Raw genomic sequence first — 27023 nt, forward strand, 5'->3', positions numbered from 1 at the left:
CTCTGAATGTCTGCGGGGCTGAGTGGAGAGCTGGTGTCACCAGGGCCCAGGAGACGAGGTTCCCTGGAAGAAATGACCCAAGTGGAGACACGAGCCACTTTCAGAGACCTCTCCAGAAAGAGAAAGGGGGGACGGGGTGGGATTTCTCCCCTTCTCCTGCCCTGGTATCCCGCCGAAGCCCCCACTGACCACATCTGCCTAATAGCCAGAGAGCAGCAGAACTCGGGAAATGCGGTTTCTTACAATCCAGAGCAGAAGGGGCAGGGGCAGGGGGGCGGGGCAGGAAACGGGTCTGAGCGAATGGCAGTGGACTGGCACTACCAAACACAGAGCATCTGCTTCATTCAGTAATTCCTTTCGCAGATATCTGAGGGCCTGCCATAGGGGCCAGGCACCATGCTAGCTGCCGGGGATGCCATTACGGACAAAAAGCCCCTGATCTCTACTCAAGGGGACCAGAGACTGATTAACCCAGGGGAAGTTAGAATGAACACAGACCATCTAACTGTAGAGCATGCTCAGTGCAATGCAGGAAAACATCACGGTGTCGAGATAGCTAGTGATTTAGAGGAAAGGTACAACCTGCTACCATTTCAAGTCTAGTTAATTGAGTCTTCAGGTGTGCATGTGTGTAGAAAACTTGTATTCAGGAAAGAACAGAGTATTTACATCCAGATAAAGTTTTTAAAAGATTTCAACCTAATATTTTGACTTAACGCCTGTGTATAGGGCTTTATTGCCTCAAAGCTGTGTGTGTGAGATTGTAGGCAGTAGAGTGTGTGCGTGTTTGTGTGCTGGAGAGAGAGAGAGAGAGTCCGAGACAGAGACAGAGGGGGGAGGGAGCAGGGCAAAGGAAGGTTCCTTCAGAAAAGCGTTGTAAGGAGCCAGAGGGCTCACAGCAGCTAATCTCCAGCAGGCTGTCTAGGCCCCACCCCCTCTCCCTCATCATAACTTGTGATCTTGGAGGCATGAAAGAATTTGAGCCCTTCCCCCAGCCTCACCATCTCTCTTGGCCGCTCCGCCAGGCTCCAAGTCAGATCCAGTGCACAAACCGGAGGGGCCACGCAGGAGGTGGTGGGCTTGCAGGCGGGTTCCTCACCCAGTGGCTATGGGTGGCAACAGTGGCCAGCCCGACGCCGACACTGCCGCCTCCCTGGCTGAGGAGTGCCCCTTTGGCTGTGTGGAGCTGCCCAGAAGATCCACGGGCCGGCTCATCATGCACAGCATGGCCATGTTCGGCCGGGAGTTCTGCTATGCGGTGGAGGCCGCCTACGTGACCCCGGTGCTGCTCAGCGTGGGCCTGCCCAGGAGCCTGTACAGCATGGTGTGGCTCCTCAGCCCCGTCCTGGGATTCCTGCTGCAGCCCGTGGTGGGGTCGGCCAGTGACTACTGCCGGGCTGGGTGGGGCCGGCGCAGACCCTACATCCTCACCCTGGGCGTCATGATGCTCTTGGGCATGGCTCTATACCTCAACGGGGACGCTATTGTATCAGGTCGGTGCACCGCGCAAGGTGGGCGGGCAGGGGGAAGGGTCCTACTGTGCAACTCTATAGAAGTCTTCGCATTTCTTTTTGTGACACTTAAAAAATTGGTTGGAACCATTTCTCTCTCCTAGGTTACAATGAATTTCCGACTTTGAATGACCCAAGGTCTGTGGCTGGGGAGCCTTTACTTTTAGGAACATCAGGATGCATTTTTTTTTATTGTGAGGCTCTTAAAATAGGATTCAATTTTTATCTGTTTTATCAAATTAAACATTTTCAGATATTTATTAATTGCAGTATTTTTGAGCCCATTGTACCTTATTTAGCACTTTGTCAAATTCACCAGCTGTACACTATTTATAATAAGTTACTTGTGTGCCCAAATAAGGGTTAATTCTGCTCAGAACGTTACATAGAGCCTTTCTGTGGGTGCAGGGCATCCGCCTATGGGCTCAGGGGCCGTTCAGGTGTGCACATTCTGGACAAGAACAAACCTGGTGGCGAGCACTTTTCCTAACCACTAATCAACCTTAGTAGTGGGTGGTAGTGGATATAAAGTTGCCCTGAAAAGAGAACCTTAAAGGTGGAAATAGCACGCATTTTTTTTTAGACCTTCAAATTTCAGGCCAGCAGAATGTACGGATGTATGAGGCAGGATAATTAGTTATCATTGACATATATTTAAAAGAGCACACAAAGACATTGGTGTAGGATATCTCTGGAAGAATCACAGAAAAACTGATCAGAATGTTGCTCTAGTACTAAAGGACTGGAGGTGAGAAAGGGAGGATCGGCTTATTTTTACTTATTTTCATATTATAATTTTTTAAAACGTGCATATATTGTGTATTGTTTTTTAAAAATATTAACTGAGAGCAAGGAAATGGGTTAAGACTGGATGAATGAATTGTGGCATGGTCATAGAACGAATGTCAGTCAGCCGTTAACAACGGTGAAACTGTTCTTCATCAGCTGGGGTGCAGGTGGGAAGGGAGGTGGCTCTGAATGAGCACGCGCACAGGATCCCGTTCCAGCTCAGAGGTGTGATCCTCCGACCTGGCGCATCCCTGGGGCCCATGAGATGCAGGTTTCCAGGCCCCACCCCAAGTCTCCTGAAGAATCACAGGAGAATCAGGGGAGACGGGGCCCAATAGTCCATTTCAACAAGTCCCCCGAGGGTTGGCCAAGCAGGCTGAAGTCTGAGAGGCACTGCGCTGAGGCTCAGACGCACACCTCTCTCTGGCGCGTGGCAGAGCCTGCAGGGGAGTGTGAAGGACGGCCATCCCTGGGGGCTGGGCTCCGAGGCAGTGCCCTGCTTTTCCGTGTTGTTGGGACGGTTTTCAGTAAGCATGCATAACGTCTAAAACCGCTTTAAAGAGATATGATTCACCTACCATAAAAGTCACCATTTGAAAGTGTACAGTGCAGTGCTTTCTAGTGCATTTGCAAGCGTCTGCCACCATCACCACTGTCTAGTGCCACAGCACTTCCATCGTCCCCAAAGGAAACCCCGTAGCAGTCACTGACCATCCTCTCTTCCCCACTAGCACAGGCAACCACTCCGTCAGCTTTCTGTTTCTATAGGGGTGTCTTTCCTGGACTTCTATTTGCATAATTTTTAAAACCTAAAAAATAATGAACTTTTTAAAAGAGATTTTATTTATTTATTTTTAGACAAAGGGCAAGGGAAGGAGAAAGAGAGGGAGAGAAATGTCAATATGTGGTTGCCGCTTGTGCACCCCATATGGGAACCTGGCCCGCAACCCAGGCGTGTGCCCTGACTGGGAATCGAGCTGGCGACTCTTTGGTTCACAGGCCCACGCTCAATGCACTGAGCTACACCAGCCGGGGCTGAAGTTTTTATTTGGAAAAACAAGACAAAACGAAAGCAATGGGAGATCATTTGATGACAGGAAGTTTTGGTGGGAAGGAAAAGGCGAATGGGTAACCGATGTCCGTTTCTCATTTAGCCTTGACTGCTGACCCCAGGAGGAAGCTGGTCTGGGCCATAACCATCACCATGATCGGCGTGGTTCTCTTTGATTTTGCTGCCGACTTCATCGATGGGCCCATTAAAGCCTACTTGTTTGACGTCTGCTCTCACCAGGACAAGGAGAGGGGCCTGCACTACCATGCCCTCTTCACAGGTAGGGAATATTCCAGGCAGTCTGCCCTCCAGCTCCCAGACGGGCCACTTCCGCTCAGGCCGTCCAGGGTCTCTGCACGGTCGGTCGCGTTGTTCGGAGCGAATGGGTCAGTTGACGGGCTGCCCCGTCACGCGGCCGTCTCCCACTGTACTTCTCTAAACAAAGTCAGCTTGTGACCGGGCTGCGGAGCTTTGCAAAGGAAGTTTACATAAAAGCTTTCTGAAGAGCCATGTGTGGAGACATTTACAACCGAAATGAAAAGAGGCATTGTGCGCTTTACTTTTTGGTTTCCTTCGCTCTCCTTTTTTAATCAGCAGTGTAGCATCAGCATTACTTTGGAGCCTTGTAAAAATGCCGTTTCCTGGCCGTTTCCTCTCCGCCAGGTATTTTGATGCAGTGTGTTTAGGGTGAGGGCCCGGACGTTTGCATCTTTACCAAATACCCCAGGTGATTCTGTGGCAAGTAGCCCAAGAACCACATTTAAAAACAAAAATAGAAACAAACTAAGCAAATAAATCCGCCCCCCTTGGAGATTTCTTAGTTATGTAAAGAGCTGGCATTTCCTCAACCTCCTGGTTTGAGAGGCTACCCAGGAGGACAATGGGGCCCCTTCTGGGGCTTCCTGGGGCTGCCGCTGTGTCGTCCATCCAGAGTTCCACTACTGAAGTTCAACATTCATGTGCAGAGCACCAGGGAGGACTTTCTAGGGCTGCAGGTCCTGCACAAGGCAACGGCACTGTCCTGGCCCCGGAGGGTTTTTGTATTCCGTGGCGAGCAGGCAGGGCAGATTCCACCAGTCTTCCTTACTGACTGCATTCATAGCCCAGTCACTCTGTGTATTTCTGTTTTGACACATTCAGCCTCCTCTTGTGGCCGGTGTGTCCCCTGAGAAGCAGGATCTTGTGCGTTTTGTGGTTTAGGGTCCCCACGGCCAAGAGTGGTTCCTGCACTTGGCAGCCAGTGGGTTAATATTTGTTTGGGTAAATGTTTGGAAGGTGAGCACCGGAGGACAGAGAGCTCTCCCCTCTGGCCCTACGGACCTTACCGAACCTTAATTACCGCCTTAAAGGGCCCACCTCCAAGTGTAGTCGCCTGTGGGTTAGGTCCTCAACATAGTCTCTCTCAGTGAAGATGGCAAAAGCTTCCCTAGTGTCCCACAGACTTCTGCTTGCTCCTCGCTGGTTAGAATTAGGTTACATGCGCACCCAGAGGCCTGGGAGGTTTGGAGAGTGAGGGGGTTTTTTTTGGAGCGGGTAGGTTTTTTTTTTTTGTCCTTAAATCAAATTGGGGCTTTGTTAGCCAGGAGGAATGGATAACTGTCCCTGAAGAGGCCAAAGTCATAATTGTCACACAGAACACAAACACGACTGAGTGTGAACCCTATGAGAATGGGTGTGAGAAGGGGACAGCCAGAGCTCCCAAAGCCCCATCTGTTTATTCGTGAATAGTTAGATCGTAATTATATTTGAAAGTTACACTCCTGTTCAGTTTTACCTGACCTGCACACTTACTATAGTGCTGTGCCCACTCTCCGGTATTGTCATTCACTCTGTGTTGATCTAACTCCTCCACAAGATTTGTCAACTCCCTCATGGGAGGTCGCTGCAAATTCCCCCACGGCTTCTAACTCATTGCTTTGCTGCTGGCTGGCACTTAGAAATGTTAGCTGTGTAAAAGTATATCCTGGTTTCAACATCCTGCTTGTATTTTCTGCAGTTTTATGTCAAGTTAAACCTCATGGCAAATTGCATCAGCCAGATGAATGTGCGCGTTGAGTTACCTGGCATTGCCTCATGACGAACACTGAACTCTGAGCCGCAGCCAACTGTCTGGTTATAGGAGGGCCCTGAGGGTGTGTGGATGGCTCAAAGCTAGTTTTTTCCCTACTAGATAAAGAAAGCTTAAACATTTTCCTCTTATAAAACAGTACAGTGAAGTCTCACCTTGTTTAAGGCTTAGATTCAAATGTCCCTGCTAGGTGATAATCACAGATGGGCTACATTATTGGTAAACTTCTCTCATATCACCCATGAAATGCTCGGTATGCTTTGTTTTGTGTATACAGAGCTGCATAGTGATGGATTCATATAAATAGATCTGTTAGTGTTTACTCCTGGACATGGGCTCAATGAAAGGGATAGCGGATAGGATCACCCATGTTATTAAAACAGTTATTGTGGCCCTGACCTGGTGGTTCAGCTGGTTGGAGCCTTGTCTCGTATGCTAAAAGGTTGGGGGTTTGATTCTCAGGCAGGGCACAAACCCAGGTTGTGGCTTCGATCCCCAGCTGGGGTGCATACTGGCATACAGGAGGCAACCGACTGATTCTAACTTCAGTGTTTCTCTCTCTCTCTCTCCCTTCCCCTCTCGCTCAAGAAAAAATCAATAAGCATATCCTCAGATGAGGATTAAATAAATAAAATAGAATAAAATATTCCTTTGTCTTTCTTGGGTACTTTCCCCTCTCTCCCTCTTTTCAAAGGGTGAATCAGTAAATTCTGTTGGGTGAAGCGTGGCGGTGTGACTTCACCGTCATCGCCTCGCTCTGAATGTCAGGCCACGTGAAAAGATGGTGTGAAAGGGAACGGGCATGTGCTGTCAGTGTGCCCGTCTTTGCGTGCGTACCAGACCGCCTAAATTTGCATGAACTCGAAGACATGGCTGCAGCATTCTGCTTGAAACGAGCATTTTATAATAAAGTCAAGTCCAGTGTCAGGGCCCATCTGATTGTCACCAACACTAAGATATCATTCACCCAAGGAACCCAGTCATCGGAGTAAACTGAAATTCTTTTCATTCATTTCAGAGCTGTAGTCCAGGCCCGACAATTTCAAATGCTTTGCAACAAGGGTCAAAGGGTTCGTTGCCAAAATATGTCCTAGCACGCTTCTGACACTTTTATTTTTAAGAAAAGATTCTGGCTCCTAGGAGGACCTGTTCATCCTCCAGCTTCTTCTGTCTCTTATACTTACAGGCCACTTGACCTGCTTCCCAATCCTGGCATATGTAGTAGCCATGGTGGGTTTGGGGGTCCCACCCTTGTCCTCTCACCCCGGGCCTTCACCCCTGTGTGCATCTGAGGATGGAAAACCCTCCCTCCTTTGGTCAACATGCTTCTCATCACGGATATTTCTGCTGAACGGAGCCCAAGGCGTTGCCATCCTTGGCAGCGGGCTCCACCTGGGAGTGGGAGGCTGGGATGAAGCATGATGGCAAAGACTGTCCGGCTTCAAGTTCAGGGTCCTCCTCTTCACTGCCAAGGGTTGTGAATCGTTACACAACATTAGTTATTAATATTCTGGCAAATGACCTCAGGCCTGGAGCAAGGAACTATTTCAAAGGAGTCCATGCCAAATGTTACTATAGATTTCACCTCCTCCAGGCCCACCAGGCTTGCACAAGTTTTATTTGTGGTGACACAGTGAGGAACTGGCCCCATAAACATCTTTGGAAGAAGAATGGGTCATTTGTGAGGCTCAGCCTCTCTGAGCTTTTCTCTGCTTTAGTACTTTAGGGCATGCGTGAGCTCGGCCCCGGTCCGAGTTTGACAACACAGCCTGCCAGCTTGCCCATTTGTGGGCCCTCCTTTGTAGAGGCCATTATCTCATGTGACAGCCAGTGTCCTTCGGTTGCCCTGGCTTATGGCTGACAGTTTGGCCAGTGGCCCACTGATTGATTCCAGGAGCCCCAAGGAGGCTGCTGTTGGCAGGAGAGAAACACAGTCTGGATGTGGATGTGGGAGTCAGTGTTAGCCTTTGTTGCAGCTAAAATGACTGGGCTTAATTCAGAAGACTATCTTTGATGATGAAATCCTTAGCTTATGCAATGTAACCCCTCCAGGCCCCTGCTGGCTTTGATCATATCTGGGGTGGGAGGCGGGGGCGGACACAGCTGAACTATTTGGATAGTTTCCCCCAAGACCTGCTGTTCCTTCAGGGTATGTGTTGTTGCAACTCGTAACTACATCCCACAGTAGTTCGGGGACAAACAGAACAGTTTGCCTCCTTTGTCTTCCCACCCCTTCCCCACCTACTCACTCCCACTCCTAAGAGAACAGGGCATTGGAAATTCTAAGTTATTTGTAGCATGTGTCAAGGTTGTACTTAACTGACTAGTGAGTGAACCAACAGAGAAGACATAAAAAGAACAGTTTCCCTGAGTTCTTGCACAGCGTGTGTGTGTGTATGTGTGTGTGTGGGTGTGTGATGAGCAAAAGAAAAAAGTGCTGAGTTAGATGAGATCTGATTAACCTCCTACAGGGCAAGAAAGCAGTAACTCCTCTACAATCGCTTCAGGGGTGTTTTTCTACCAGGCTACAGAAAGAGAGCACAAATCACCCAAATTAATTAGCCTCAATTTCACAGGGCTGCACATCATTGTGCTTTGTCATCTGTGGATTGTTGGTCGACTCTCCTATGACAATGAAGCCCCGCCCCCCAAGAAAGTCAGAGGAGGGTAGAGCAGGCTGACTGGAAACTGCTCTGGCACCTGGCTACCCGGAGTGGTACAGGAACTAGCGACACTGATGTCCTGGGGAGCTTGAAAGGAATGAAGATGCTCATGCCCCACCCTAGGTCCTCAGAATCAGAGCCTGTGCTGTAGGTTGAATGTTTGTGTCCCTGTCCCCCAAATTCACGTGCTGAAAACTAATACCCAAGGTGCCAGTGTTAGGAGGTGAGACTTACAGAAGGTGATTCGGCAGGGAGGACTCGGGAATGGCACCAGCGCCCTTATAAATGAGGCCCTACGAGAGGAAGATCCTTGCCGCTTCCCCCAGGGGAGGTTCCGGTGAAAAGGCAGCTGTCTTTGAGGGAAGAGGACTCTCCACAGACACCGGACCTGCCAGTGTCATGATCTTGGACTTGCCAGCCTCCGGGACTGTGGGAAATACATGTTTGTTGTTCATAAGCTACCCAATCCGTGGTATTTTTGTTATAGCAGCCAGAATGGACTGAGATGACCTACATGCTAACAAGACATCCATATGTGTGATTTCATGGGCACATTAGAGTTTAAGAAGCACTGCCCTGGAATGATATTTTATTTTACTTTTTAAAACATTTTTTATTGTTGTTCAAGTACAGTTTTCTGCCTTTCTCCCCCCACTCCTCCCCACCACCCCAGCCCTCCCTACCTCCTTCCCTTGTTTCCAACCCCCTCCTCCATTATTGTCCATGTGGAATGCTATTTTAAAAATCAGGCACTTAACTATTTTTACTCTTTCCAGGTTTAAGACACATATTTCTTCCACAACACTTGCTGCACGCCACACTAGGTCAGTGGTAAGCCCCGGTCTCAGCCCTCAGAGCGATCCCCGGACTCTAGCCGCTGGGTCTAGAATGACTGAGTCCTTCCATCCATCGCCCGGCAAATGTCACCCTCAGTGGAGTACGGACAGCCCCCCGCCTTTTTAATGGCCCGACTCACGAGTTTTTGACTTTACGATGGTGTGAAAACCATACCATTCAGCAGAAACTGTACTTCGGATTTTGGTTTTGATCTTTTCCCAGGTCGGCGACGTGCAGTAGCCACTCTGCTGTGGCCCTGGGCAGCTGCGGCTCCCAGTCAGCCCCACGACCACCAGGGTCCATGGCTGATACTTCTCTACAGTGTTCACTGTGTCAGGGGGCTGTGCCCAGCTGTCGGCCGGTGTAAGTGTTCTGAGCACTTACGGAGGTAGGCTAGGCTAAGCAGTGATCAGTCTCCTATCGACTTACTATATTTCCAAGTTAGGACGGTGTATGGAGACATAACCCCACTGGAAGTCAAGGAGCATCTTTAGTCATTCTCTTTTGCTCCTGGGTGAGGCTCTGGAGTGAGGATTTCTGCAGGAAGTCAGCCGATCACTGGGGTTTGGTCCCGCTTCTGCGCCCGTATGTGCTAGTGTTATACACGTGTTATCATGTTAACCTTCACAAAAGTCATACGAGCACGCATCACCACCCCCACCCAGAGCACGAGTGCCCATCATCACAGGATCAGAAAGCACGCAGGTGGGAATGGAAATCAAGCACAATTCCAAACGCCTTCTTCTCACGCTGTCTCCCATCACTCAGCACTGTGGCCTGTGGACTTCTGATCTCATTCCACTTCCTGAGCTCCTTTCTGGGCTCCAGGCGTCCCTCTGCCTCGAAAACCTTTCGGCTCATTGCTGTATTGAATTCTTATGAACTCCATTACGAATTAAGAGGAGTCCAATGATAGTTATGAATAATCAACATCATCTTGCTACCATTAACTAAGCATCAAAATAAGCCCATCAGAACCCCTCTATACTCTGTAAGTACCCTGCTCACAGTTCTAAGTTACGGTTTGATCCAGTTTTCTTGAAAGCAGTTGTTTACTTACCTGCTTCTCCCACTTGGAATTGCCTTCTGGGGAGGAGGGGATGGGGAGCTGTGTCTTGTTTACCTTTATATCCCCCAAAACTAGGAGGGTCCTTCACAAATACTTAGTGCTCAGTAAAAATGTATGGAAGTATACTCAACCAGTGGACTTCTAACCAGATTAGGGAATCCTCCAATTATAGAACTCAGTTGATGTAACGTAAATCCATCATTATGTTTATATCTGCACACTTATATTCATAAACTAAAATCACCAATCCATTGAACAGGGGGTGATTTATTTTATACATCGGTTCTTTCAAATGGGCAAGTGTGTTCTGCTCTGTCCTTCCTCCACTCAGTGGAACAGTAAATTTCAAGGCAAGAGGCATAAATGATAGGAGAATTAAGTGACAATATGATAACCATTGGTCTGGTTGTAAATGAGAAATAGTTTCAAAACAGGAATGTGTACATTTTTCGTAGGGTTAATTAAGGTCGGGGGTTCTCAGCCGGGGGTTATTGTGCCTCCTAGAGGACGTCAGGCAGTGTCTGGAGACGTTGTCATTTGTCAGAACCGGTGGGGAGCAGTTGGAGAGAGGTTGTTACTGGCAACTAGTGGGGAGAGGCCAGAGATGCTGCTAAGGACCCTGCACCGCACAGAATAGCCCCACACGCACGGCAGAATTTTGCAGTCTAAACGAAATGCCAGTAGCGCCGAGACTAAGATGCCCTGACTTAGACCCTTGGATGGTGCTTTGCACTCAGTGCATTCTAGGGTGACTGCTTGGCCCACCGTCACCTGACTCCGGACACCCTGGGCATCCCCAGGGTCGCGCAAGGAGAGTCACTGTCCAGTGGTGATCCCGAGGTGCCACAGGCCCCAGAGCCACCCTCTGCATCAGCAACACATTGTGGCTGCCTCGAGGGCCTCGCCTTCGTCCCTGATCCCGGGCACATAACGTCCGTGGCAGGTCACCATACATGCCATTTACTTGTTTATGTATATGCCCATCAGCCATAACCACACCATTTATCTCTGTTGGCAAGAGAACGTATGTTTAACTCATTGCACACCGGGGGCCACAGTTTCACATAATTCTACCTTAATATACACTTTGGCACTCAGGGCATGGTCATGATACTTATTTTTCTGATTCCATGGCTAAACAGTTGGTCATCTATAAATATCCTCTATGGTAAATTACAACTATCCAGGGTGTGAGGTGACCAGACTCATTCGTTCTCCCACCGTTCTGGATAAATTAGGACTCATGGTACTTGTCACTTAGATTTGTGTTCCTGGGACCAGGGTTTATGTAGACTTAGGTATTTAGGATTGGAGGTAGAGACTACCTTGAGTTCTCTTTTCTTCCCTGATTGTCTGGTTTGTGAGAATGTGTCTTTATTTGGGAAATAGAATGAAGGCTTCATCCACACAAGAAACACAAAAACAAAAATAAGGTGATGTGTCCAGGTGGATATCTGTGCTCGGTGAGGCATGATGGGAGGTTGACATTTCAAGGTGTCTGATGTAAGGGGAGGGTTTTGCATCCATCTCCTTACCTTCCCTCACCTCCTTCCCCCCCATGGTGTGTTCCTCCTTCACTCCAGCATTCTCAGAAGCCACTGATGTTTGCTACCCGGAGGAACATCTGGGGAGCACTTCCTGCTTTGGAGCTGAGTCGTACAAAGCCTCATCCTCACCAGGACACTTGCACTGTAAAACAGGAACCTAAGAGAATGAATCACTAATGACAGAACTTCAAATGTTACTAGACCACTAGGGCAGGGTCGGTTTTGAGTAGCCCTTCCTCAGGGTCTTTCAAGTCAGACCGTCTTCCATCATGGGCAGAGAAGACAAGCACCAGGAAAGCTGTGGATCAGGGTCCTGTGAGATGATAACAGGGTTTTTAAGCCCTCGTGTTTAAATGTTGGTTCTTACTGGTTCTGTTGCTAGCAACTGCTTGTGACAGAGGGAAGAAGACAGATTCCAAGGCTGTTTGACCTTTACAAATGTGCATTCCCTTAGGAAACTTGTTCATAGACAAGTAATAATACAAATAATTATTTTTATTGCTGTGAGAGATTGGTTTTCTTTGGGGCTCCTGAAGGTCAGGTGTTTTAGTTTCTAAGCAGTGTAGAGAGTATCGTTTGGAAAGGCCAGAAGAGTTCTGATAGTGGCAATATGTATTAAGCACTTGTTATGTCTCACACCACGTTCCAATTATGATTCTACTAGTAGGTTCCTCTTTATTATGGTCCCCATACTGTGAATGGAGAAGTCCAAGGCCATAGCAAGTGCATGCTAGATCTGAGCCTTGAACCCACCCTTCCTGACTGTGTCTCAGCCTCCCACCCGGCTGCCTCTGCTGTCCTGAGGTAGCTTTCCCACTGAGGGGAAGGGCCCGGGCACAATAGAAAGGGAAAGTGGTTTGCTCACTATGCTAACATAGCTCTTCCTTGCCTTCCAGGTTTTGGAGGCGCCCTCGGTTACCTTTTGGGTGCCATCGACTGGGCCCATCTGAAACTGGGACGAGTGCTGGGCACAGAATTCCAGGTCATGTTCTTCTTCTCCGCCTTGGTCCTCATTCTGTGTTTCATTATTCACCTGTGCAGCATCCCTGAAGCCCCACTCAGAGATGCTGCGAAGGACAGTCTCCCACCACAAGCCCCCCAGGACCCTCCGCTGTCATCAGGCAGGATGTACGAGTATGGGTCTATCGAGAAGGTTAAAAATGGTCACGTAAAGCCAGAGCTGGCGACGCAGGGAGGAAAAAACAAAAATCCTGCCGAACAGGTAAAGGCGCAAATTCTTTTCTCTTTACTTGGGAAAAATATTCTTGTTCTTGTCCTTCTTATTTTTTATCATTCTTTCTTTGTTTTGGTTGTATATTTGATGTGAAGAGTTTTGCGAAGTGTAACTGAACCTTCAGATCCCCAATAGCTATATTGGTCCCATGTGCTATGATGTGGAGCCTTTGGTTGAGTTAGTTAACAATGAGTTAACATTGAGTTAGCCAGTCAACATCGGTTGGAGTTCGTTAACATTCTGTCTCGTTTGTTCACTTGTCTGTGTCCTTCCCACCGGACTGCGAGGGAACTCCCTGAGGGCAGGGGTGGCCTCAGTCCATTTTCCCATTCTTTTTTCTTCTTCTTCTTTTAAATGTATTTTTCCATCGCAGTTGATAGACAGCATTATAATATTAGTTTCAGGTGTACGACATAGCGATCAGACATTATAAGCCTTAGAAGGTGATCACCGTGATCACAGTCTAGTACAGCACGGAGGATATAGTCACTTTCTCATTCTTGACATTCACCTCGGTGCCTGGCAGCAGGACGCTGGCATCCGTAGGAAACTGGCATCAGGTGTTCTGTCAGTTGTTTGTTGAGTGAGTGTAGCAGAAACAGTCATCTGAAACATGGATCTTGCTGGAATGTGTTTGGGTGAATCGTGAGAATGATCAGAATTGCTCAGATTGCATGCACATTCATTCCTTCAACAACTGTTAACAAAAAGTCTGCCGCGGCTGGGCCTCGGGACAGGGCCTGTCCCTGCCTCAGCGTTGTCATCGAGCAAAGGACAACTATTTCCATGTTGTCTTACTTTCTTAACAAATGGATGATTTTGAATCATTTTACAGATTTTATTCTTTGGAGAGAGAGAGGAAGGGAGGGAGAAAGAGAGGGAGAGAAATATCAATGTGCGGTTGCCTCTAGCGCATCGCTACTGGGGACCTGGCCCACAACCCAGGCGTGTGCCCTGATGGGGGATCAAACCGGCAACCCTTTGATTCACAGGCCAGCACTTAATCCACTGAGCCACACCAGCCAGGACTTCCATTTTGAATCATTTTAAATTCAAAAAAACAGTTGCTAAGAGAGTAGAGAGAGTTCCTGTCTTCACCAGCTTCTCCTAACTTTACACAACCATGGTACACTTGTCAAAAACTAGGAAGTTAACAACTGGTACAGCTATAAAATAAACAGCAGATATTTCTATTTCATCGGTTTCTCCATTAACATCCTTTTTCTGTTCCAGGGTCTGGTCTAGGATACCACATTGCATTTAGCTAAGTGATTTATAATGTTTGAAAACTGTGTTTTCTTTCGGTGGCATTTCAAGGAGATATACTTGCTACTTAGTCAGTAGAAAACCTCATTTCCATTATTCAACTGTGTAGATGAATAAAGGCTGTAAGTCTTAGCCGCTAATTATAAAAGTATGTAAATAGTTTTCTCAAGGTTAAGTGCTTTGTTCTATTAGTTGGCTTAGAATTTTCCAAAAATTAATACAAAAGTAACCCTCAATATTGCTTGGGGTTGAACTGGCCAACTTCTGACTTATGCGAGGTCTTTCGAAAGGACCTTCCGTGACTGAGTTGAGGTGTGGTTTCTGCAGTGTACCCACCTGCCTTCTGCCACGCCACCCCGATGAGGAGATGCAGAGGAAGGGGATAATCTGTTCACCCCATTCCATCAAGAGCTCCTGTTTTTGCAGGAGTTTTCCATAATAGGAAGAGTATGTGGAGGAAATAGAAGGGTTTGAGGAAGAAGCCTTCATTTTGTCTTGATCACACAGCAAATAGGGGAAGTATGAGAGTCCGGGGCTCTAGAGCCTTGGCTAGACCACCCTTCCTCCCCCAGGCTGCCTCGAGGGGCAGCCCCACTCCCCGCCCACTCACCGCCCGTTCTTGGCCAGCAGATCAGGGCTCTGAGATCACTAGCTGGACCAGAGCCCCCTCGCTGGGTACTTCCATAAGGCAGCGTGGGAATGAATCCTGGGATGTCCGTGTGATGGGACCCGTGCGATCATCCAAAGGTGTGTGTTTTTGAACATTAATTTAAAACATAATGTGTCAGGTTACACACACAGACACAGTGATCTCCATTTTGAGAAAAGCTATGCACATACAGAGAAAAAAGTAGGATTTGCACCCAAAATGTTCATTGAAATTACTGTCTCTGGGTGATGGGCTCACAGGTGGTTTTAATTTTCTTTTCTACACCCTTCAGTAGACTCAGCATTTCTCTAATGGACAAGTATCCCTTTGAAAGTAAAGAAACAATGATGTCACAGCTTAAGGAACAGACACAGCCAGGTTTTCTGAATGACAAGTAGACATTACCCCGGTGTGTTATCACGGCGCCTCGCCCCATTGGCTGGCTGTGACCCAGCAGAGGCTGTGGTGAGGATCGAATAAAACCAGCACGTGGGAGCCTTCTGAAAGGCATATACAGTTCTCCACCGTAGAAAGACAATACGCGCAGCAAATGCAGTTAACTTTCTAGCACAGGCTTCGTACACAACATGGTAGGCTCTGATTGGTTTCGTTATTTGCTTTAAAGAAAAAAACCAGAGTAACATATCTTAAGCCCAAAGCCAAACAGCTGACTCTTCTGTTTTGACTGTGCACCTTGGGCGCCTCTAACTGAGCCGTGTCAGGGCCAGGGGCCTCACCAGCATTGTCTGTCAAAGCCATTGCCTCCCTGAAGCCTCCCCAGTGGCTTTGCAGTTTTAAAGGTGAGGGCTTTTTTTAATGGTGAAGGGCCTGAATTATTTCAGAGTTCAAGCCTTAAAATTCCAACCATAAAATTCCCCCATGCCATCATTACTCCCTTTCATGTCTCAGTAGCCTCCTTTGGAGTGGGCCCCTGTGCAGCTGTCTCCCCCACTGACTGCTCTGTGCCTTTCCCCTGGTAAGTCCACCGCCCCGTCGCCAGTGGACAGAGGTGCGCAGTGGCAGTGGGTGCAGTCCCTCCGCCCCCAGGGCGCAGAACCAGTGAAGGGGTGTTACCGAGGGAGCCAGCGAGTCGGACAGTGGGATGCCCGCTGAATTTTCATCCTGAGCTAAAATACCTAAAGGAGCTTTGATATTTACATTCCCATCGTTGCAGAAATTCTAGGCACAGTTTTTGAAAACTCATCTGTTTTTGAAAGAAAGGAGAAATTAGGTTAACAATGAAACCAGGCTGAAAATTATGTATAAGGGAGAAGCACACCATATTTTGCTGTGCTTCTAATTTTACATCATTTTAGTCTAAATTAAAGAACTTTCATCATATGTATTCATTGTGTGTGTGTGTGTGTGTGTGTGTGTGTGTGTGTTTTACAGTCTTCTCACTTCTGGCTCCACATAGGGTGTATTTCCACGTGTTGGCTGATGGCGGGATCCATGGAAAGACACTGGGAGGAGGTACCTGGCCAAGAGCAGGGAGTCAGTTGGCTCTCCGTATTGGTTTTCTAAGTCTACATAACAAATTTCCACAAATTTGGCTGCTTAAAACCACGCCAATCGATTATCTCACCGTCCTGCAGATTAGAAGCGTGGGGGGCTCCCCTGCGTTCTCTGCTCAGGGCCTCGCAGGGCTGAGATCCAGGTGTCCAGGGAGCTGTATCCTCATTCTAGAGGCTCAGCGAGGGAGAAGAGGCTTCTGAGCTCATGTAGATAGAATCCAGTTCCTCGGGGTTGTAGGACTGAGGTCCCTGTTTTCGTGCTGACTATTGCTAGCAATCATACTTGTTCCCTAAAGGTTACTCTCGGATTCTTCCCATGTGGCTCCGTTTACCTTCAAAACTAGCAATTTTCATGCTTTGGGATGCTCTGACTTCCCCTTCTGCTCCCGGCTGGAAAAACCTCTCTGGTCTTTAAAGGCCTCACGTGATTTGGTTAGGGTCACCCAGATAATCTCCATTTTGATGAACTCAAAGTCCACTGATTAGTAACCTCAATTATATCTGCCAGATCCCTCTGGTGGGTAACAATACATAATAATTAGGCAACGCCAAGAGATGGAAATCATGGGCTTCTTATAATTTGGTCTATCACATTTTCAGAGTCCAGAAATCTAAGAATTAAAGTGATCTGTAAGCTTTGTCCTCATGCAGTGGTTCTGTCATCAAAGATAGAATGCTAGCTGTCTCTTGTATCTTCGCCCAAAGCAAGCTCAGTTTCCAGTCCCTTTCTCCTCCGCTCCCCAGAGCCCCATTAAGTATTTACAGTGCTTAACAGCTCCTAGAGACCGCACTGTGGAAACCTCAGTGCCATGCACAGAAAGAGCAACTCTGTGTGATGGCTGAGTGACAGATATGTCACATGGCCGTGTGCTCGGGCTCCCACAGCCAGCTGTGTGTTTGCACTGAAGGTCTCACCTGCTTCATGTTTGTTCCAGACTCAGAGGAGAATGACCATGAAGTCGCTGCTGAGGGCACTGGTGCGTATGCCTCCCCACTACCGCTGCCTTTGCATCAGCCACCTCATTGGGTGGACCGCCTTCCTTTCCAACATGCTGTTCTTCACAGATTTCATGGGCCAGGTAATGAGCACGTCTGCACTCACACTGGGTGACTCGCGCATCCAGCTTGCAGGCAGTGCCTGTGGAGCTGCTCCTGGGCTAACCTCTAGAGTGTGGGAGAGAATCCTCTTAAGGAGCTGGCTTACAGACAGGTTCTAGAGGCAAGTGACGGCACCCTAGACAACTAGAGGACACTATGGGACCAGTACTTGATCAAATACAACAAAGAGGAAAAAATCAGTGGGCGCTTCAGCAGTCATGGCAGGCTTAATAAAGGAGGTGTGGCCTGATCTAGGCCTTGAAGGGTGAGTAGGAGGAGAGGAAAAAAAAATACTCCAAGCAGGAATAGGGGTGGCACTTGGGGAGATGAGCCAGAAGCCTATTGGCTGTAGCAGAAATGGGGGGAAGGGCAGCCTAGGTGGGTGGGGCCAGCTGTTGGGTAGAAGGAGGGGTGCTGACCATCCAGAGAGATGTCAGTTGAGAGTTGACCTAGCGGCGCTGGGACTTCCTAAAGGGCCCTGGGTAGCGGGGTGAAAGGCTGGACGGGTCACGTGGTCATGGGAGGAGGAGCTCCGTGTTTCAGGAGGGGCCCCCGGGCAGAGCCACGCTGCTCCCCAGGGTGGAGAAACAGTGCGTGAGAAGGGGCCCCTACCACCCGCATCTGTAGCGCCACAGCCCCATCTCCCCCTCAGATCGTGTACCACGGGAACCCCTACAGCGCGCACAACTCCACGGAGTTCCTCACCTACGAGAGAGGCGTGGAGGTCGGGTGCTGGGGCCTGTGCGTCAACGCCCTGTTCTCCTCGCTCTATTCCTGTAAGTCTCCTCCTCCTGAGGGCGTCTTCGGAAGGGCTCTGGGCTGGCAGGATGTTGGGTTTCATATGTCTATGTATATTTTTTGCATTTTAAAAAAGATTTTATTTATTTATTTTTTTTTAGAGGGGGAAGGGAGGGAGACAGAGAGAGAGAGAAACATCAATGTGCGGTTGCTGGGGGTCATGGCCTGCAACCCAGGCATGTACCCTGACTGGGAATCAAACCTGCGACACTTTGGTTCGCAGCCCGCACTCAATCCACTGAGCTACGTCAGCCAGGGCTTATTTTTTGCATTTTAAAATACCAGATTCTTGATAAATACATGGAGGTGGGGAAAACTATTCCTTCAGAAAGGACCACAGGGCATATCCTCAGTGAATTCTAGGTGTCATTTTCCTCAGTGACTACTTTGTCCTTATAATCAGTGCGTTCCCAGTCAAGGTTCTCTGGAAAATAACAGGAAATCTTGCAAACAAGAGGGTGAAGTGTTGGATGGATGAGGAATAGAGTCCCGGCAGGGTATTAACTAACAACAGGCCTGTGTTCTCCTGGGGGATATCACTGGGGGCATTTCACAGATGCGCTTATCAGATTTGTAGGTGACACAATGCCAGGTGACAAAATTAACACGTAAAATTACCTTAGCTTGGGCAGGGTGGTGTCTTATAGGACCCCTGTCGCAGGCTTACCTTCTCATGCCCCAGCTTTCCATGGGGTCTGGAGCCTGTTAACCCCCCACTTAGTGAAGTTTCAGCTGTGAGGGCACTATGAACAAAGGGATTTCTGTGGCCAGTGTTAAATAAGTACCCACAGATGTACCCCAACTCTAGGGCATCACACGGGCTCATCGTGTGCTTGCTAATGTGGTAGAAATCTCCAAGCTCTGTCTACCTTGAATTAAGTGAAAACTCTTTGTCTGTAAAAATATATGTGGTCTGTCCTGAGCGTATCCAGCAATGTAATACAAAAAAACAGAGACATCGAAGAGGATACAAGAAACATTGTACACAGGACAATGACACACACCTCAGTCCCCTTCACATTAGGCACCTTGGGACCTCACCCAGTTCTCCCAGCCTCTCTGTCACTGTTCAAAACACTCTGCAAAATCCTTTGTTGGGATGGCCATCAGCAGCCCCATCGTATCTTCCTCAATCTCAGAACAATCTGAAATCTCTTCCCTTTCAAAGGCGATTTTAGTTTTGGGAAAACCCAGAAGTCACAGGACATCAAATCTGGGCTGTGGGGGGCTGAGTCACCTGGGTGATTTGATATTTGGCCAAAAATCTCTGCAGAGTATGTGATACATGAACGGGCACATTGTTGTGACAAAGCTGCCAATCGCTCATTATTACGTTGTCCTTGAAAGCCTTCTGAATCATCTGAAAAGTTGCCATGGGGGAATGCTGAAGCTTAATGCAAAATTTGATGCAGATCCATTGCTCTACTCGCTCAGTCATTTTGAATGCAACAGCCACACAGTACACATGCTCACTCAATGGTGTCTACTGCCCCCACTGACCAGTACAATGATGTCATCATTGTTCACACATGTGCATTCCAGTCCACTCTCCTTGGCTGCCACGTTACATCATCGTTGTGCCAACAGTTTTCATTATATTAACAGTGGCTACACTTTTTCCAGACAGACCTCATATGCAGCCCTGGCCAGGTAGCTCAGTTGGTTGGAGTGTCATTCCATAATGCCAAAGTTGTGGGTTAGATCCCCAGTCAGGGCACGGGGACAGGAGTCAACCAAAGAATGTGTAGCTAAGTGGAACAACAAATCGATGTTTCTCTCTCTCCTTTCCTATCTCTCTCTCAAATCAATAAATTTTTAAAAAATGCAGATCCCCCATTTGGAATGGATCCCTCTTTAGCATTGTGGGGAGAATAGCTTGTCCCCTACCTGTGCAGAGAGCTCTAGGCTCTGGGCAGGCCCTGGGGACAGCAGGGGCCTGGCCCAGGCTGGGGAGGGCTGGCAGTGAGGGGCAGTCCCTGTCACCTTTCTCAAGGGCATGTTGTCATTGAAGTGTGCTTGTAGGGGGGTGAGGGTGAACTTATGCCGTGACCCCCAGTTGGCCTTTAGCCCTTTACCTAGCCTTGGCCCAGCAGGAAACCTGCTTTGAGATCAAGAGCCTCTCTTCAAAAGGTAGCACAGCTGGGAAAGAGGACCGGACATGAGTGTATAAGGAATTCTTGAGCCCAGTAATCATAAAACCACAGAGTTCATTGTTTTTAAATGTTTTATAACCAAGGAGTGGTGCTTAAAGCTTACATTTCCTTAGCACACTCTTTTTTTCCCTTCAGAGTATGTGAACCAAGAAAATTCCAGGAGGAACATTTTAAGTACCTGAAATAGAATCAGGGAGCGAGCGACTGCAGAGTCTAGTAATCCCTCTCGATCCCTCTGTGCTTTCCAGAGGTGGATGGGGGGCCTATTCCTGGTGACCCCCACTCTTGTAAGAGGAATGAACACATTCGTCCCCAAGCAATTACCATTTTAATTTTATGTCAATTTTAACTTTGTTAAAAGTTAAAAGAATGCCTCAAAGAATCCCTCCTAGTTAGCACAAGTCTAGTTTGAGTTCCTGGATGAATTTCATGGCATTTGAACATGTATAAGCCTATTTTTTCAGGCCCTTTCTATGTAAAAGCCCTGTGTACAACATAAACTACTCCTTGAATAGTCTGTCGAAGTTATATTCAACAGCACGTGTGAGTCTCTGCGATCCCAACTAACCCTGCGTGAGGATCTTAGGGCCCCCTCGTGCCCCCAGGATCAAGTCTGAGCCCTGAACCGGGCAGTCCGGGAGGGGCCCAGCTCACACTTCCACCTCTGCCACTCCCACCCAGGCAAGCCGCCCCCACGACTCACCACCACGACTCGCTCATCTCCGTGTGTTTGCTGCCCCTTCGGTTTCTTTTTCTAACCAAACGGCTCTTCCCACCTCCCCACCTAGACCATTCCTAACGCTGCCTTTAGACCCAACACGAATATGACCTCCTCCTTGGACTGTTTCACGTCTTTCCCCTGCACCCCTCCCCATCCTAGGCAGTCTCCACCTTTCCTCCAGCTCCAGGGCACACGAACAGCCCTCCGTTGGCGGCTCATCCCATAACATCAGATGCAAATCCAAAATTTCTATCGGGGTGGAGGTTGGCCATCTGGCTGCTGGGGTGGGGACGGGGGCTTGTTTTCCAGCTCCTTTGCATACCGAGCACTCTTAGATCAATGAGAACACCAACACCAAGTACCAAACGTAACCAGCAGGTCATGTCATACACTAGTATTCATAGCTGCTGCGTAAAGCTGTCCTCCGCCTCCAGCCCTCACTAGGGGCACAGGGAGGGCGTGACCACTCCTGGGTCACGTACTGATGAGGAAGGTCTTTTGTTCCTTTCTCAGTATCAAAAGAAGACTCCCCTGGGGAAAAACGTGAACCTTCAAGAGGAGGGACGGTGTGACGTTATCAGCGTTGTGAGGTGCTGCCAGCTGTAATGTCTCCCTCTCTTCTTCCCACAGACTTTCAGAAAGCGTTGGTGTCCTTCGTCGGACTGAAGGGTCTTTACTTCACGGGGTATTTGCTGTTCGGCCTGGGGACGGGACTTATCGGGCTCTTCCCGAATGTCCACTCCACCCTGGTGCTGTGCGCCTCGTTCGGCGTGATGTCCAGCACCCTGTACACCGTGCCCTTTAACCTCATGGCCGAGTACCACCTCGAGGAGCAGGAGGAGCAGGTGCGCCATGGGCACCTGCACTGGGTGACTCTGGACTCCCCGGAGGGCCGGGGGATTTGGTAGGAAGGTGTAGGTCAGAGCTGGGAAATACGGGTTCTTGAAAGAGCAGCACTGAGGTACTCAGCTGATGGGACGGTGGTCTGGCCAAGCCACGACCACCCGTCCAGCACCCCTCTCCTTCCTCTGGGGCCCTGGGCCCCTGGGAGCAAGCACTGGGGCAGGTGCCATGGCTCCCATCTGCCGGGTTAGGACAAGGGGGCTTTGGTCATGCGGAGGGGTCAGCCCGCAATCACACCGAGACACAGAAGGGGAACCCGGGGGTCCTGACAAGTGCCCCCCGTATCCAGGGCACCTGTGGCATTTCTGGGGTCCCAACTACTGCAAGAGCCCACGGTGGGATTTCTGGGGGTCACTGGTTGAGGGTAGGACATGCCCAGGTTACAATTTCCTCGGGAGTCCAGCCGCTAGTCAGTCAGACCCTGTGTGCACAGAGGAGAGTTGGTCGCAGGAGGTCGCCCCCACCAGCTGCCCCGAGGGGGCCCCGCTCCATCTCCACCTCCACCTGGCGCTCAGGCTAGGGACCAGGCCGTAAACCGCCCTGGAAGAACACTCGGTTGGGGGTTTCTGTGCTAAGACGATCACATCCTCTTATCAAAACATGCAACCTTCCCCCCTTGAAAGTAGGCTTACAGCCTCTTAACTGGAGCAGTGGTGTGAAAGCTAGGGAGATAACTTGGCGTTTGGTCCTGCTCAGCCTGAAACTGCAAAAGCACCGAGCACACGTCCACGGGGCCGCAGGGCTGTCCTTCTCTCCCCGGTCTGGCCTGGCCAGCGCTGTGGCAGGGCAGAGTTGCCCCGGGAGTGAAAACCTTTTGAACCAGAGGGGTAGCTGTCCCCAGGGCTGCAGTGCATGCGGGGGCTTCTCTGTTAGAGAGACAGCTGTCCTAGAGACCTGTCCCTCCAAGGACAGAGTCAGGTGGTGCTGGGGCAGAAACACGTGAGCGCTGCACTCGGAGGAGCCTGGGTCAGATGCTGCCTCCCCACCCGGTGCTGTGTGCCACTGGCCATTCTTCACTGATTTACTGAATACGGCCCGAAGTCACCTCCCAGAGGCAGTATAGTCAGTCACACGGTGCGGCGACCACAGCGGTGTGCAGAACAGGGCATTGGGAAGGGGCTCCCTCCGCCCCGCCCCGTCCACCCTCCCTCCACCCTCTTCCCGCCTCCCCCGACCCCTACACGCAACCACTCTTAGGCTTTTGTTTATATTTCCAGTGTTTTTTTTTTAATGAAAATGAAGCAATATGAATGTTTTCTTATATTTTCCTTTATAGTCAAAGGATAATATGTGCTTTTTGGCATAGTGTTTTTTTCTTCCTTAATAGTATAGGAGTCATCATTCCAACTCCCAGAGCCTCAGGTTTCTAACCAGGCAAACGGGAATAATGTGCCCGCCTTAGACAGCCGTTAGAGCGTTAAACAAGATACTGCAGGTGCTCTGGCGGGCCTGCTGCCTAGCCAGCACCCACAAAGACTCAGACACGGCCATCAGTATGATTACAGTCACGGTCACGGGGATAACGGTAATCTCTGCCTCTCGGGAGGTGGTAAGAATGAAAGGTGGTAAGAACGAAACGAAGTAACATGGAAAGGACCCAGTAAATGGCAACATTATCGCACAGCTCAGACCCACATCAAACACTAATGCACTAGCCCAAGGTCAGCCGTACTGGGAAAGGCTGGATTCCTTTTTTGTGTCGCTTCTCTCACGTATATCTGTGACTCCACATCCTCCTAACAATGTTTGAGTTTTCAGCACTGAGGGAGGACAGGAATGGGCTGTTTATGGAGTTTTTACTAGGCTGTATTTACTGACCTCTAAGGAAGAGACGATTTTACACACATTAACCATTTAACTCCCACGGGTGCTGATGGTGCATTTCAGACTTTCCAGCCGCTGGGGAGGGCACCCTGGGGTGAGGGGCGGGGCATCTCGGCGACCATCGGTCTGGGGTTGGCAAACTGTCTCCGTGGCAAACGTGGCCGGCCGCCTGCTTTTGTAGACTGCCAGTGGACAAAGAATTCTTTCAGAATTTTAAAATGGTTTTTTAAAAAAAGTCAATAGGAAGATAACATGCTGGGACCAGTGAAAACAGCAGGACGTCCAAATGCCAATGCGCGCAAAGCTGTATCAAAGGCCGCCTGGTTTCTGTGCTGCGGCCGCTCTCGCGCTGCAGCGGCTGAGGGCTGAGCAGCCGCTGTCGGCCGGGAGCGTGAGCCGTCGGGGTCTTCGAGGAAAGGCCGCCAGCTTCAGTCCAAAGGACGGTTCTGAGTGGGTCACGTGTGGTCCCTGTGTTTCCCTTGCAGAGGAAGCAGGCCCAGGGAGGGGGCCCGGACGGCAGCGGAAGAGGGCAGGGCCTGGACTGCGCCACCCTCACCTGCATGGTGCAGCTGGCTCAGGTGCTGGTCGGAGGGGGCCTGGGCTTTCTGGTCAACTTGGCCGGCAGCGTCGCCGTCGTGGTGCTCACCGCCTCCCTGGCAGCGCTGATTGGCTGCTGCTTCGTGGCTGTCTTTGTGAGATACATGGATTAGGTCAATAAAGAGTCTTGTTCCCTACCCTCAGACGCTGTGGAGCGCAGGGCAGCTCCACCCTGCGGTCCTTTTCTGTGGTGCTCCTTGGTCTCTTCTCCGGCTGTGCAGTCTGGGGGTCTGCCCGCTGTCTACCCGGTGTCACCACTTCAGCCACAGTAGGGTGCCAGCCTCTCACATTCCCCCAGCCCTCTGCACAGCAAACCTGGGTTTCCAACATCGTGTGTCTCAGGGGACACTGGGCTCTGATGCCCCTGTTCACGGGTGGCCAAGGGTAAGGTCTCAGGGACACCTGAGAAACAGACTAATTGTACACACAACGACCCTTGGATTTACTCCATGATGTGGTGTCTTTTCTTAACCAGGGGTCTTATACAGTCAGGAGCTCATATATATATATTTTTTTTAAAATCAAATGCACCAGTACTCAGAATGCTCCTGGTGATTGATTGTGGGACATGGATTCGCTCACGTTGAATTCGTGTTAATTCACGACGTCCTCGGCGAGTCTGCTGGAGCACCTCGTGCTGCAGCACCGACCACCTCACGGCCGCTCGTGTCCCGGACACAGCGAGAGCGTGTGTTTCCCTCTGCTCTGCACCTCTGTCCCATGCTCTGGAGCTCACGGGAAGGCCCCCCTAGAAACAGCCCCCCATCTCCTGGGGTCTTCTCTTCTCCAGCTGAAGCCATTGCTCACCAGCATCCCCGCCCCCTGTCTCTCGCCGACCAGGCCGTCAGCAGCCCCGAGAGGCAGCGCGGTTGGGATGGGCAGACAGACCGCGGGCTTTACAGCTGGGCTGGGCTTGCATCCTGGCTTGGCTGCTGCTCCCCAGCAGACTGCTGAGTGTCCCCAAGGCATGCTGTACACTTGGGGTGTTGGTTCCTGCCTCAGAGCGTTGTGACCTTTAATAATAATACACGACACTGAGAGAATGCTTGCTGCTCCCCCAAATGTCCCACCCACTCCGACACAGCGGTCTCGGGAATGGAGGCTGCTGCTGACCTCAGTTCGTGGACGAGGAGTCTGGGGCAGGGAGGCATTACGTAACTCCTCTGAGGCCGCACAGCTTCTGCGTAGCTGGGCTTTGAACCGTGGCACTCAGGTTCTGCGGCACTCAGCCTGGAGGCCTGTGCTTGGTAAATGACAGCTGTTGTCACTATTTTAAAGGCTCCCCACCCTGTTCCCTACGCCTCCACCTGCCCCGGCCCTTCTCGTCTCTCTACACAGCCCCAGGTGTGCCTGAGCGGGGCAGGGGCCCACATGACTGTGTAAGTTAAAACACACACGTGGGCCCTTTTCCTGCCTTGGACAAATTTGTAATTTACCAAGATCTGCAGTGACAGTGCGAACTCGGAGAAAGGAAATGAGCAGTTTGGGGAACAGAGATATTGGGGTTCATGTTGCTGCATCTGTTGGCCTCACGTGTGGCAGGGCAGGTGGGTGTCAGCATGTCTGAGCCCTGCAGTGCTGCTATCTGGGGTGGTGGTGCTGAGGACGGGAAGCGTGCTCTGCCTGCTCCCGGGGAGGGTCTGGGTTCTCTCTCCACAGCTGCAGGGCCAGAGCACGGCCTGCCGACCACAGCCCCGACCTTCCCCTCACACCCTCCGCTCAGGACAGCACCGTGAGAGCTTGTGTGAGTGCTGGCATCCCCCGCTCCCCACCTCCTACACCTCACCTGCACACAGCCCCTTTCAGCCACCCTTCCGCACACCTGAGGGTGCAGAGACTCCCGGGCGAGGTCCACCCTCTGGAGGGTGGACTAGGAAAGAACCCAGGAAGCCTTGTGAACAGACTCTGGGCCCTTTACATGGGGAACTCTGAGGTGCCAGGTCCCGGAGCACAATCTCGAATGTGGGTGGGGCTAAGGCCCCCTGGGGACCCTTTGCCCTGTGGGGAGGGGTGCTGATGGGGGGCAGGCAGAGCAGAGTCCTCTGAGAATCAAACACCAGGGCAGCACCAGGCTAAGAGCACAGTGGCCAGAGAGCGCATCCCTTGTCCCTGCGCTGCCTCCTCCCCCTCCTCCCCAGTTTCCCCACCGGCCTCAGACCACACTGCTCATCTTCCTCGTCCTCCTCTCGCTGCGGCTCCTCGGGTTTGCAGGTGGCTGCTGGGATTTTCTTGATCCTATCCTTTTCATTTTAGGAGCCTGCTCTCTGCCTCGACTCGGTTACCATACCTGGGACTGAGGCGGTGCCTGGACACCTGGAATGCCCGTGTGACCCCGCCACTTCTTTTGTGTGGGGGGAGGCAGGGGGGCTGGTGAAGGGCGGGGCTTACACCGAAGTGGGCACTCCTTCCTGCCCTGTGCTGGTGCTCTCACGCCAGGCTTTGTCTACAGATCCCTGATTCTTCCCAGACCAAGGGGTGAGGGGCGCTGTCTTCTCAAACCTGGGCGTGCTGTTGTTTCACATGACCTTTGAGCCCCGCTCTCCTCCCCTCCCCCCTCATGCTCCTCATCTTCTGCCACCCACCCAGGTCCCGCTGCACTCTTTCGGTGTATTCATTCCCAAAGGAAGCTGTCCCTTGTCCTTTTGGGAGGGTCGAGGGTCAAACCACTGTGTCTTCCCAAGTCTCCCCCCGCCCCGCTGCTCCCCCCTCACATCATGGAACTTACAGAAGC

General features: G+C 50.3%; 1 protein-coding gene and 1 long non-coding RNA gene across 4 annotated transcripts in view; one reads left to right on the plus strand and one right to left on the minus strand.

Annotated features, from left to right (window-relative positions):
- LOC118499418 overlaps positions 1 to 10234 on the minus strand; it is an 18917-nt gene extending 8683 nt beyond the window's left edge. The window contains exons 1-2 of the long non-coding RNA XR_004901897.1: positions 10224 to 10234; positions 4332 to 4334 (exon numbers count right to left, since the gene is read on the minus strand). This is a non-coding gene — a long non-coding RNA (uncharacterized LOC118499418). The remainder of the gene's footprint in view (positions 1 to 4331; positions 4335 to 10223) is intronic.
- On the plus strand, positions 925 to 24435 carry SLC45A2 (solute carrier family 45 member 2). Of its 3 annotated transcripts, none has more exons than XM_036020225.1 (7): positions 925 to 1493; positions 3455 to 3631; positions 12432 to 12757; positions 17134 to 17175; positions 17949 to 18072; positions 21599 to 21813; positions 24181 to 24435. In XM_036020225.1, the coding sequence occupies exons 1-7, from the start codon at positions 1109 to 1111 to the stop codon at positions 24403 to 24405; spliced, it is 1494 nt and encodes a 497-aa protein (XP_035876118.1). In that variant the 5' UTR covers positions 925 to 1108; the 3' UTR covers positions 24406 to 24435. The 3 variants fall into 3 exon arrangements, with proteins under 3 accessions (XP_035876118.1, XP_028380993.2, XP_035876119.1); XM_028525192.2 differs by having other exon boundaries at positions 927 to 1493; positions 17134 to 17277; XM_036020226.1 differs by lacking the exon at positions 12432 to 12757 and having other exon boundaries at positions 927 to 1493; positions 17134 to 17277; positions 24181 to 24265.
- Positions 24436 to 27023: the final 2588 nt, after the last annotated feature.

The sequence above is a fragment of the Phyllostomus discolor genome, chromosome 3, assembly GCF_004126475.2.
Source record: "Phyllostomus discolor isolate MPI-MPIP mPhyDis1 chromosome 3, mPhyDis1.pri.v3, whole genome shotgun sequence".
Taxonomy (NCBI): domain Eukaryota; kingdom Metazoa; phylum Chordata; class Mammalia; order Chiroptera; family Phyllostomidae; genus Phyllostomus; species Phyllostomus discolor.

What these genes read in the sequence shown, in the direction of transcription:
- SLC45A2 (XM_028525192.2), top strand. Translation starts at nt 1,109, where the DNA reads ATGGGTGGCAACAGTGGCCAGCCCGACGCCGACACTGCCGCCTCCCTG. An exon ending in CGGGGACGCTATTGTATCAG is followed by an intron (nt 1,494 to 3,454) that starts GTCGGTGCACCG and finishes TTTCTCATTTAG; the next exon opens with CCTTGACTGCTGACCCCAGG. An exon ending in CTACCATGCCCTCTTCACAG is followed by an intron (nt 3,632 to 12,431) that starts GTAGGGAATATT and finishes CTTGCCTTCCAG; the next exon opens with GTTTTGGAGGCGCCCTCGGT.